The 12,649-nt window shown below is 31.8% G+C and overlaps 1 protein-coding gene and 1 long non-coding RNA gene across 2 annotated transcripts in view; one reads left to right on the top strand and one right to left on the bottom strand.

Moving 5' to 3' along the window:
• LOC134712448 (alpha-mannosidase 2-like) overlaps nucleotides 1–12,157 on the top strand; it is a 41,714-nt gene extending 29,557 nt beyond the window's left edge. Inside the window, exons 15-23 of the mRNA XM_063573986.1 lie at nucleotides 614–753; nucleotides 5,557–5,656; nucleotides 5,938–6,069; nucleotides 6,828–6,939; nucleotides 7,773–7,918; nucleotides 8,238–8,379; nucleotides 8,819–8,955; nucleotides 9,725–9,991; nucleotides 11,675–12,157. Of these exons, the coding sequence (XP_063430056.1) occupies nucleotides 614–753; nucleotides 5,557–5,656; nucleotides 5,938–6,069; nucleotides 6,828–6,939; nucleotides 7,773–7,918; nucleotides 8,238–8,379; nucleotides 8,819–8,955; nucleotides 9,725–9,991; nucleotides 11,675–11,842 (1,344 nt within the window). The 3' untranslated portion in view covers nucleotides 11,843–12,157. The remainder of the gene's footprint in view (nucleotides 1–613; nucleotides 754–5,556; nucleotides 5,657–5,937; nucleotides 6,070–6,827; nucleotides 6,940–7,772; nucleotides 7,919–8,237; nucleotides 8,380–8,818; nucleotides 8,956–9,724; nucleotides 9,992–11,674) is intronic.
• Nucleotides 2,024–4,640, bottom strand: LOC134712450 (uncharacterized). The gene is made up of 3 exons (XR_010106287.1): nucleotides 4,524–4,640; nucleotides 2,439–2,539; nucleotides 2,024–2,133 (listed from the first exon to the last, which is right to left on the bottom strand). It is a non-coding gene; the product is annotated as an uncharacterized LOC134712450 (long non-coding RNA).
• Nucleotides 12,158–12,649: the final 492 nt, after the last annotated feature.

The raw sequence follows: 12,649 nt of genomic DNA, 5'->3' as shown, positions 1-12,649 counted from the left end.
CTATAACAAGTATAGTTCTGGACAAAAACAGCTATGGCAAGAAATAAAACATACTTTTTCAAGTTTAATTGGCTTAATTTAATTTTTTTATAACGTCAGTCTCACAATAAAAATTTATTGGCCAAGTCTGGAGTTTTGAGGATGATATAGAGGAATCTACTAGTCCGTCTGTCTGGATGTCTGAATGTCTACAAGTATGTCTGGTTCATTACTTTTTGGTGGCGTTAATGATACTTGCAGTCAGAGTGTAAGTGTGTTGTGAATAAGGTTGGAGTGTCTGCAGGGTCAGTATCAATAGTAACATATTAAGATGAAGATGAGGGGCAAGGCCTGTGTCTCATCAATTTGTTAACCTGCTCACAGTACTTTTAGTTGATATTGTATGTAGTTGCATTAGCATTAATGAATCTGAATTTCTTGCATTGTTTAAAGGTGTCTGCATGATCAGTCATTCTTCAGTGACATAAATAGTACAAATAGGTATGTCCAAATGTCGGAGGATAACTTATGGTTAAAACGTTGCAATTAACTGGTAGCAAAAAGAAAGGACTAGACACCTTAAATTCAAAATAAGATAGGACAATTTGGTTCATTTAAATGTATTATTTTACAGATATCATTTATAGTGGAGTTACCAGGATTGAGCATATCTAAGTACCTGATATCTGCCTTACCTGGTCAGACCACTGGTCAACCCACAGAACAATACCTGTCACATATTGACATAGTAACTGATCAAAGCAACCATCTCAGGTTAAGTTTAATCGATATTAACCTTTGCTATATCATGTCAGCCAGTTAAAATTGCTGCATACTTAGAGAGAAAACTACAATCTTCAGTTGGAATATAGGCAATCCTATTCAGTTAAGATCACAGTCGAGCAACCCACTCCATGACTGCAAATGAGATATTAGACGATGGTTCTGATAAAACACAATGAACATTTAGATAAAAAGAAACTGAAATTGTGATATTGTGTAGGATAAGTTTCAATTGAGTTCCTGTCACATGTTTATAATATAAATGATTTTATAGTTTATTTGAATTCTGTCTTTGATGTAAAATCATTTATATATCCAGAAATGCCCCCTAATGTATTGGAGAGAGCATTTTAAAGTTTTACCCTTGTTTGTCAATACATACATACGGACATTTTTTGTTCTCTTTAGTTTGACTTAACCAAATGTTATGAAACATATACACAATGCCTGTTTCCACAAAACACAGATCAAATTTTTATTTTGGTGGTGCACTTTTATCGTTCTAGAGTTTATATCCCAGCAGGCACAACAACGTTGAATCAACATTGAATACGCGTCAGCTTTCAACGTTGAATCTATGTTGAAAAGTAGTGTTGGATTGAAAATTGATATGACGTTGAAAACATAACGTTGTTTCAACGTCAGATTTCAACGTTGAAAATAGGTTTAATTTCGGTCTAAATTTGGTCGAGGTTTGTTGAAAACAAGTCGATTGCTGGTTGAATTTTGGTTGTTGTTTGTTAAAATCTGGTCGTATGTTGGTTGTTCTGTGGTCAGTGTATGTTGAAATCAGGTCGAATGTTGGTTAGTGTTTGTTGAAATCAGGTCGAATGTTGGTTGTTCTGTGGTCAGTGTATGTTGAAATCAGGTCGAATGTTTGTTGAACTGTGATCAGTGTATGTTGAAAATAGGTGGGATTTGTGTCCAGGTAAACTTTTAATGTGGTAAATGTGGAGAATAGGATGTTAAACAATGATTGAATTGAGCTTTTTTTTTAACAGCTGAAATTATTACCCTTTATTATATCCATCAATGCCATTTTATGTGTAATAAAACTGTCGCACAACTATATGTTGGTGGTTGGTGTACATGTAGTATGTAGTGTCGTTGGTATACATTTTGCCTTCACTTTTCCTAATAGACATGATTTTGTTTTGCTAATAACTATTGTGTTCACACTCAAAATATGTTTGTGACATAACACAGTAGTTAAATAACAAGTTACCCACACATGCCTCTTACAATGTCAAACAAACACAACTTGAATATTTTATTTTATTTAAGAAAAAAATAGTCCATCTGCTAGACATCTTGTACTGTTGTTCCATATTAAGGTCTAATGTTTACATTCGAAACTTGTTACTACAGCATCTGCAATAGAAAATAACTTATTGTACTATCTTTAACAAAACTTTGTTAATTTCATTATGCAGCCCATATAAAGAAGACTAGTGTCATATAAATGATATAGTTATTTCTTTGAATATTCAGTTATAGCTAACATGACAGGTTTTTTTTAAACTTGAGTTCAGATAGTAAATAATAAATTAATTTAATAAAAACAAACCTTAAGATTTTAGTAGACAAAGATGTAGAGCCGATTTAAAAGAAATTGTGACAAAATTTCACACACTTTTATGCGAAAAAAAACCAATAAAATATATTGCAATACTCACCTCTTATTATTTCAATCGGTCAAGCTTGGACACCATAGGCATATTTATTCTTTTTATCCGAGATGTACTTTACAGACATGGATTTTTTGTTAAGACATCATCTAATAAAAAAAATATGTTTATTGAATTGCAGCATTTTCAAATTGTCAATTCCCTCCTTAAAAAAACACGCTTACAAAATTTGGACATCCAAAACCTTTCATAGGGGACTTTCCGATTTGAATTTTTCTCGGAGATCACTATTGTTGTGATCTTACATTTTTTCAATAATTGGTTAAAAAACTTTAAGTCCAATAATTATTATTGTAGCATTACGGGAAGTTTGTCTTCACTGAAAATCCAACATGATTCTGGAATCAGTAGCGGATCCTGAAATTTTCATTAGGGGTCCACAAAGAGTGGGAGGGCTCAAGTCATGATTCAGTGATTCCTTATATAATCAACCAATTTCACCCTCTCAAAGGTGACCACAAGCATTGAGACTTTGACAGTCACTCATCTTGAGATATAATACTGCACCACAAGCACCGAGATCTTGACAGTCACTCATCTTGAGAAGCAGTCATGCACCACAAGCACCGAGATCTTGACAGTCACTCATCTTGAGAAACAATAATGCACCACAAGCACCGAGATCTTGACAGTCACTCATCTTGAGATACAATACTGCACCACAAGCACCGAGATCTTTCGTCACTCATCTTGAGAAACAAAAATGCACCACAAGCACCGAGACTCGACAGTCACTAATCTTGAGAAACAATAATGCAACACAAGCACCGATAGCTTGACAGTCACTCATCTTGAGATACAATACTGCAACACAAGCACCGAGATCTTGACAGTAACTTATCTTGAGATACAATACTGCACAGCAAGCACCGATATCTTGACAGTCACTCATCTTAAGAAACAATAATGCAACACAAGCACCGAGATCTTGACAGTCACTCATATGAATATAAGATGATGCGCCGCAAGCACCGCGATCCTAACCCACACTCCTCCTAAGATACAATAATGTCCTTATATAATTTTAAGTGCTTTCGATAGTCATCTCAAGATGCTTATTTTAATAAAATTCAAAATAAAAATTATTCACGTGTAATTAACTATATCAATATATGTCATTTTACATCTTAATTTTTCATTAACTTTCATCAATAGATACTATCGGCATGGCTGCTAAACTTTGAACCTGTGTTTACATTTTTCTTCAAACTGCAATATATTCCAGTCTTTAGTGATACGTCTTATTTAATTTTCATTAACATGCATATGGATTAAGTTTAGACATTAAAAATAAAATAATATTTCTTTTATTTCATTGATTTTTTTTTGTGCTGTAATAATTCAATACGGTCAATTGATAAAGCATCTTTTTAGACGTTATCATATAGACCACTTTGAAATTGGACAGATTATTGTGTACTAATTTGTTATGGTCACACATGTTTCTTATCTGCCGTATTGCTTCATTGATAAATCCTCGGAATACATGCTGTGAGTGACATCTATTCTGACCCAGAGAAAAGAATTTGTTTGTTTTGAATGTGTTGCAATTAAGGTCAAGAATGCCATGTGTTATAAATCCTTGACTTTTAATTATATAAACATATAAAACATGTAAAAGAACTAGTATATGAGATCGCAAAGGTGAACTTTAATATTTATTTTGTATTATTTGCCAGACGAATATTTTGTTTTCAATTTCAACCGATGTTCCATGATATATTATGACTCCGCCATCCCAGTATCTTCAATGTCAATGATAACATTCTTTTCCATTCGCTTTTGATTTAAATTACCAAATCAATGTTCATGAAAACAGGCTCTTCCTCTTCAAGTCTTAACATAATAAGATGCCGCACCCAACCAATGTACAAATATATGTTAAGGTCAATCTTGCTGTTCCCGAGATACAAACACATATATGTGTATATTAATTGTAAATTATATCTGATCTGCTTAAATAACCAGGCCTATACTCATACAATTACGATAAACGCTACACTATTGTAATGATTGTATATCTTAAATTATAATATATCATTAAATCAAACAATAAATGAAAATTTTACTTACTTTACTCTGCCGAGAGCAACTGATGTGGTAACCAAATTGGCGCAAATAAATTCGAAATGTTTGTCTTCTACGCATGTGCCAATCAGAAAAAGATATCCGTTTCGAGTAATTATAATATAATAATTTTATCGCAATTAAAAGATTAATTTATATATGAAACATTAATCGTTGAATTTATTCAAAAACATCATTAAACCAAGATAAAAATTATCAATTAAGCAAAGAGGAATATACATAAAATTTGGTCGATCAATCTCATCTTGATTGAAATTTTGGTTGACACTTTAAGTCACCAACCTTAACTAAACCGTTTATCAACGTTATATTTTCAACCAATTATAGCATTGAAAGCATCAACTCGAATTCAATGTTGATTCAACGTTGGCAGTTCAACGTTGAAAATTCTAACCTCAAATCAACGTTGATACAACAACGTGTTTTAAACGTTGATACAATTGACGTTGATACAACGTTGATTTTACGTTGATCAACGTTACAACCAAATTTCAACATATTTTCAACGTCGGTTCAACGTTGTGTGCCTGCTGGGATGTCCCTTTACAAAATGAAAAATTGTTTCTGTCCTCTATCTTTAGTTTGCATCAACCAAATATTATGAAATTTATACACAATGCTTCTTACCATTAAACTCAGATCAAAGTATTGGGGTATCATCACTGTTTTCAACTAATTTGTGATAAAAAAAAATCATCATCTTGGCTTGCAAGTGCATCACATGATAATTTTTCTAAAGACATATATTAGTTTCATGTACACTTTAATATTATAGTGTGTAATGTGAAGATATTTTACTTAAAGATAATTTGATTTCAATATTTTATTCATCTTTTTTGGTCTGCTGATTGTGGTGAATGTTCTCCTTATACACACAATAAATTGTGGAAATGCTTTATGTGACTGAAATATGGTAGCCTAGATGTGATAGTGAAACTGGAGATGAAAAAGTATAACATTAATTGTTCAGTCACAATGTCATTAAAAACACCATAGTAAGAACAAATTCTTGTTTTAGATTTGCAGAGTTTCCTAGAGATAACTACACCTTGCCCATGTTCACAATTGGTAATGAACATCTGACAGCAACCTTCTACTCATGTAATGGCAAATTACAGGTAAATATCTGACAGCAACCTTCTAATTTCATAATGGCAAATTAAAGGTAAAACTCTTGACAGAAATTTTCTACTCATATAAAGATACAATTTCTAGTTAACATCTGGCCGCAACCTTCTTATCGTGCAATAGCAAATTTCAGATAAACTTCTGAAACAATCTCTCAGTTGTCATATTTAAGATATTTTTCTCAATTATAAATTAATTTCATCCTTTAAGGCATCATTTGACAGTCCAACAACAATCAATCAATCAATCAATATATCTTTTTTGATTTCAGTATATCAGTAGGAATAATTCTACAAGATACAGGTCAGAAGTGAAGTTGATGACCTATGGGACTGGATCCTGGTCTAATCCATATAAAGACAAGAGTGGTGCATACTTATTTTTACCTGATGGTAATGCAAAGGTTAGTCTGGTGATATCTTTTGAACCATATATGTAAACTTTGCTCAATTGTCCCTTTGAGAAAAAAAACCCAGACCCCTTCTAAAATTTAGGTTAATAGGTAAACTGCTATGGTTTCATAGCCTATCATACACTGATATGCACCGAATGATGTTTTTTTTTCTTCTCCAGACTATTTCTTTTGAGCCTTAAATACATATGAATAAGGTGAATGACCGTTAAATTTCCACAGTCTTCGATCATTAAATATGAATATTAACCCCACACTTAGGCTTTAACTTTTCCCTTAGTAGTTTAAACATATTTTATTGTCCAAAAACATTGACAATAGGATTAGACACAAGTTTTGCAACTTAGAACATCTTCTCCATTACATACAAATAATAAATAACCGAACAAAAATGAAATACATAATAATAACATCATAAACAATATTAATATGAAGACATGAAACTAACGAGAATTTAAACGACATGACTCATCTATTTCTAAAAGTCGAGTTGACCGTAAATTTTTATGATAGACCTACCTGGTAGGTTGTATTAATCTTGGAATAAATATTCCCTCAAAAGGTAAGTGTTTACTGTATTTCTTAGTAGATAATTTAATTTTGTATTTCATTATAACTATTCAACCTTTTATGTTGCAAGTAGCTGTAATTATAAGCTAAGTGTTTTATTTAAAACAGTTGTTTTATGTGAATATAAAATACTGACAAACTTTTGTTTAAAAAAAAAAATTTATGTTTTTGTATTGCAGAATTTTGCTGAGTCAATAAAGTACCTGTACATAATAAAGGGACAGATATATTCCAGCGTGGTTGTGGGTTACTCAACAATAACACAAATCTATACTGTATATAACATGGCAGGTAAGAAAATTATTATCTAAGTCTCTAATAATATATTTCTATTAAAAAGTCTATCAAAGACCAAGGAACTTTATTTTATTTTGTGACTTATACAATGTTCAAGTTGCAGAAGTTGACAACTAACATCAATGTTTTCCTGTTTCATTATAGCACTTAGTATATCAGTGGAAATTATTTCTATATTAAAAATCCATTTCAATGATGATGTTGCGTAATAAATACATTTGTGCAATAAAATTATTTGATAAAATTTAATGGAGAAAACAGAACACATCTAAGGTTTAGAAGAATAAGTAAATATAAACAAAGAAATATTGTGGACACAAGTTGATTAAAATGTATGCATATTAAAATTTCTTCTTAGCTTCCATCTGATGAATTAAGAATAAGAAGATATATGATTGTCTATGAGACAGCTATCCACCTGAGTCAATATGTAACAGATTTTAGCAACTATAGGTCACCATTCTCCCCTAACAATTAGCTAAGCCTATATCATATAGTCAGCAATTAAAGGTCCCAACATGATCTTTTTAACATCACTTTTATCAGGATTTCTTCCATGTTTTGTTCACTGATATGATGTTTTCACCAACACATTACTATTCCATTCTGATTTCATCACATAAAATTTCTGTTAGCATATACAAAACAAAACTATAAGCGTAAATTCTTTTTAATGGAACATATCATCAATTTGAAATTATTAGTCACCTCATCGCTGAAGTGAATGAGATATTTCTTGGGGAAACAATTGTGAAGATCTCGTCCAGTAACTAATATAGAATTAGTTACAATCTTAATAGTTAAAACTCTTGCATGTTTTTACACAGGATCAGATGGTATGGGAGTCCATATAGAAAACTTAGTCAATATAAGTAATGGTACAATGTGGAATAATAAAGAACTTATAATGAGAATAGAAACTGATGTTAAGGATACAGATAATCAGTTATGTGTGGATCTTAATGGCTTTCAGGTTAGTACAATGATGTTTGATGGCAGGTTGGAATAGGCTTTCAGTTTTTTACAGTAAACACATCTTTCAAAAAATATTTTGACCAAATTATGATAAGATGGACATTTTCAATAAATGTTTGTCCTACATCCAATGTAAACAAGACATTAAATTTAAGATATAGAATGGTCAGAATGCTTGTTTATGATAAACTTCTAAATTATATTCAGTTTTCTTCGTTTGAATCCCCTAATCATCATCTTCATGAAGGTAATACTTTAAATGATTAAAACAATACATTCAAAGAGCTAAGAAATATGTAGTGTTATTTCCCTTTCAGATGCACAGAAAGAAAACTAGAAAGAAAATACCACTGCAGGGAAACTTTTTTCCTATGACTTCTATGATGTCTATTGAGGATAATGTTGATAGAGTTACAATAGTATCATCTGAAACTCATGGTGTAGCTAGTCTTTCTCCAGGTATATATCTGTCCTGTGATTAGGTATTTGGGTTCAAATGGACACAAGACAGAAGTATTTTGTCATGCAAATACCAAAGGAATAGAACAGAATCCTCGTTCAAAGTCTTTAAAAAATTAAATACCTTTACATAGTAAAAAGACAATACTGCACCCTTTTAGTGCATTGGATATCTAAATATAAACAGGATTATGCAATCTGACGTAAAAACGACATGATACTATAAAAAAAACCTTAAAAACACTCAAGACTTTTATTAATAAAGAGGTATGAGGGTGACCAAACAAACCAACAAATCGGACCTTTAACCTATGAGCTCATTACTCAACATCCATAAAAAACAACCAGTACATTCTGTTAAATTCTCTAGGTTATTATCTTTGCAGGTTCTTAAATCAAAGTTTATGAGCGATTTCAAACACTTTATCTATTTTTTTAGGTTTGTTGGAGGTTGTTCTAGACAGACGACTGATTCAAGATGATTGGAGAGGACTGTCTCAGGGAGTTACAGATAATGTTTTAACCAAAAGTCACTTTGTTCTTCTGTTTGAATCACGAAATATTTCTACTAGTCAGGTTTGTTAAATAATAATTAAGTTAAAAATCCAAAATCTTTAAATTCTAATTAATCACTGAAATCTTGTACGGCATAAACAAGATTATTGCAATGTTATGCATGGTGAGATATGAGCCATTCTGTATTATTTTTTATTCTGAATTTTGTGTATAGTCAAATGCATCATTCTGGATTTTGAATATTAATTACTGTTTTATAGCTGTCTTTTTGTCTTATTATGGATATTTAAACTTACATTTTATAAAGGAACATAAGCTACAATGATTTGACAGTAGAATTTGAAAAGTTAAACTTTTTTTTTTTTGGCTTCAAACATTATCCATTATGAAATATTGAATATTATGATTGATATTATCAGTGATCAGTTTTGTTCCATTTTTTTTAAATAAGCACTGAAACAGTATTGCTTTGCAAGTCAATAATATGTCTCCTTAAAATTCATACACATTCTACAATTGATGTAAACAAAGACAGAGATGCTGTTGTAAATAAATTTTGATAGTTTGAAGCAATTTGGCAGCTAATGTCCCTTGATATACAGATTTCAAGTTATGTAAATTAGTATTCAAATTGTGCTTTCAACTTTATTGTGATGATGACAACAAAAGAAGTGAAGGCAAGAAAGAGTGATTTCAGATTCTGCCAGTGCTGGCATCAGTCAACATTTGGGTTCAGTCTGAGATCAAAGTATTTACGGTAAAATGTTTGTTCTTATTGGTCAGTAAAAAATTCTTTATTAACAAATTATTTGACAATTGTATTTTTCAGAAACAAGGTAACATGTGTTATCCTTCACCAACTGCAGAAGTTATATCCAAACTTCTTGAACACCATGTGATCTCCATGACACAGTCCCCAATAAACAATGCTGGTTGGTCAGTTATGAAACTGTCATCTGTCCCACAAAGGGAGATACATCTGGTGAATTTAAGATTCTTGTCAATTGATAATGGGTGTATGGAGGTTCTGCTCATCATCCATTCTACTCAACTAGATTGCTCCTTCCCTATAGCTGAAAAAGATTGGAAGTCACAGGTACACAAGGTTATCATTGTTTCATGCCTGCAACTTATAAAAGATTGCTAAGCAAAGGGAAGCTGTAATTGATTTTTAATCCTCTAGTTTGTATTTATTGTTTTGTTAAGGTCACAGTTTCATTGAAAGGTACCTCATTTCTTTTTATGACCCACCTACGATATTAGAGGGGCATGATGATTTCTGGTCTGTGCCTCTTTTCATTCCTTCGTCTGTGCGTCCATTCGTCCTGCTCCAGGTTTAAGTTTTTGGTCAAGGTAGTTTTTGATGAAGTTGAAGTCCAATCAACTTGAAACTTAGTACACATGTTCCCCATGATATGATCTTTCTAATTTTAATGCCAAACTAAAGTTTTGACCCCAATTTCACAGTCCACTTAACATAAAAAATGATAGTGCGAAGTTCAGGTTAAAGTTTTTGGTCAAGGTAGTTTTTGTTGAAGTTGAAGTCACATCAACTTGAAACTGAGTACACATGTTCCCTATGATATGATCTTTCTAATTTTAATTTCAAATTTGAATTTTCTGCAATTTAACTTTACTTTGCCTTCATCATATGTTATGAAGTTATACACAATGCTTAAAACCACCAAACTAAGATCATATTGAATTTTGTGTATAAAACTTATACATATTGCCTATTACCACCAAATTCAGATAAAGTTTGAATTTTGGTGATGTCCCTTAGCCGTTGTTGAGTAATGTCCCTTTATAAATGGTAAAATTGCTAAAATTGCTAAATTGATGGTTTCTACCCTTTAACTTTAATTGCCACAACCTGATGTTATGAATCTCATACAAAATGCTAATTACCACCAAACACAACTCAAATTCTAATTTGGGTAGCCTTTCTGGAGTTATGTCCATTTGTAAATTAAAAATTGCAGAATTTGCCATATATTTTGAAGTGGGAAATGTCCATATGTACATATTTATCATTTATTTTTATTATACCCGCTTTTTATACCCCGCTTTAAAAAAGGGGGGTATACTGTTTTACCTCTGTCTGTCCGTCAATCCGTCCGTCCGTCCCATGAATATTTTTCGTCGCATTTTTCTCAGGAACTACAATACAAGGATTTCTGAAATTTGGTTTCAGGGTTCATTTAAGTCAGCTATACCCTGTGATGCGTTTTCAGATTGATCACTTGACAACTTCCTGTTTACCAAACACTTGTATGATTTTACACATGATAGCCAAGTTGAAAATTTTCGTCACACTTTTCTCAGGAACTACAATACAAGGATTTCTGAAATTTGGTTTCAGGGTTTATCTGAGTCAGCTATACCGTGTGATACGTTTTCAGATTCATCACTTGACAACTTCCTGTTTACCGAACACTTGCATATTTTTACACTATTTATATTATCCACTTGGGGCGGGGGTATCATCAGTGAGCAGTAGCTCGCAGTTTCACTTGTTGTCACTGCAAATGTATAATTTACAAATATGTGCTGTTGATCTGGGCAGGGCTTGACAGATTATTTGGTGGTCAATGGTTTAAATAGACCAATAACAACTAACATCCTTTTATCATAAACTTGTGTTGACTGATTCATTCATAGGCCTTTCCCTAAGATTGATTGCAGTTAGGTGTATCATCTGAGTTGTATTGCTTGGTTAAAGAAACATGGAAAAACATTACAACACCTAATTTATCCTTTTTCTTTTTTTTAATTTCAGCATTCAAACCATAGCATGAAAATCTCAAAAGTGTTTGAAAGCAATGTGATAACGTCAATAAAACAGACCATACTTACTGGTGTCAAGGTCATTAGAATAGTTCCACCTGAGGAAGATATTGGGGATAATGTTATGGAAATAAAGACCTACAAAGTGACAGTCTGTTAATGTTATGTCATGATTATCATACTTTACACCAAAGGAAGATATTTCAGGAAATGTTATGTCATGGTCATCATGCTCTTAACCAAAATGAAGATACTTCAGTAAATATTATGGAAATATAGACCTCTAAAGACAGTCAAGTGACAGTCTATTCATGCTATGTCAAGGACATCATAACTCTTCTGCCTGAAGAAAACATCTCTGACTATGAAACTTAGTACCCACAAACTATTGGTGTGTTTTAATTGTATAAATATGATGACATATTGTATAAATAGGATGACATCTTTATAAACTATTAAATAATTTTTTGAAATATAGATTTGTATCATAATTCTATAAAAGGTTTATATCAGCAATGTATGTGACCAAGTTGAAATTTAAGGCATATCAATCATTTTTCAGGAGTAATGTCCCTTATAGAAAACTGCATTGTAAGCTCCCTCTAGTGTAAAATTCTTGCTAAATATGAATGAGAGAATGTGGGTTCATGAACAGCGACATTTGGCCAAGTATTAAGCTCTTCGCTGAGTGATTTTGTCAAGCTTTCCTTATAAAGCGCTTAAATTTACATCCTTAATAGGCCAAAAGTAGAGATTTTTGGTAAATTTGTCAAAATCCCGTGGAATTCAACCATATTAAGGTTGAGAAAACATTGAGGGCATGATTCCACAATTAATGTCCAAATAAGATATATGTATATAAAAATATATAATATTACTATTTTAAAAAGGTCTATTTTTGGAAAATTAATATTTGTTCTATTTTTGACATCATGGACAGAGCACCAATTTGTAAATTTTTAACAAG

This window comes from Mytilus trossulus, chromosome 3 (genome assembly GCF_036588685.1).
Source record: "Mytilus trossulus isolate FHL-02 chromosome 3, PNRI_Mtr1.1.1.hap1, whole genome shotgun sequence".
Classification (NCBI taxonomy): Eukaryota; Metazoa; Mollusca; class Bivalvia; order Mytilida; family Mytilidae; genus Mytilus; species Mytilus trossulus.
Note: the sequence above shows the minus strand (reverse complement) of the source record. Positions and strands in the feature narration are given on the sequence as shown.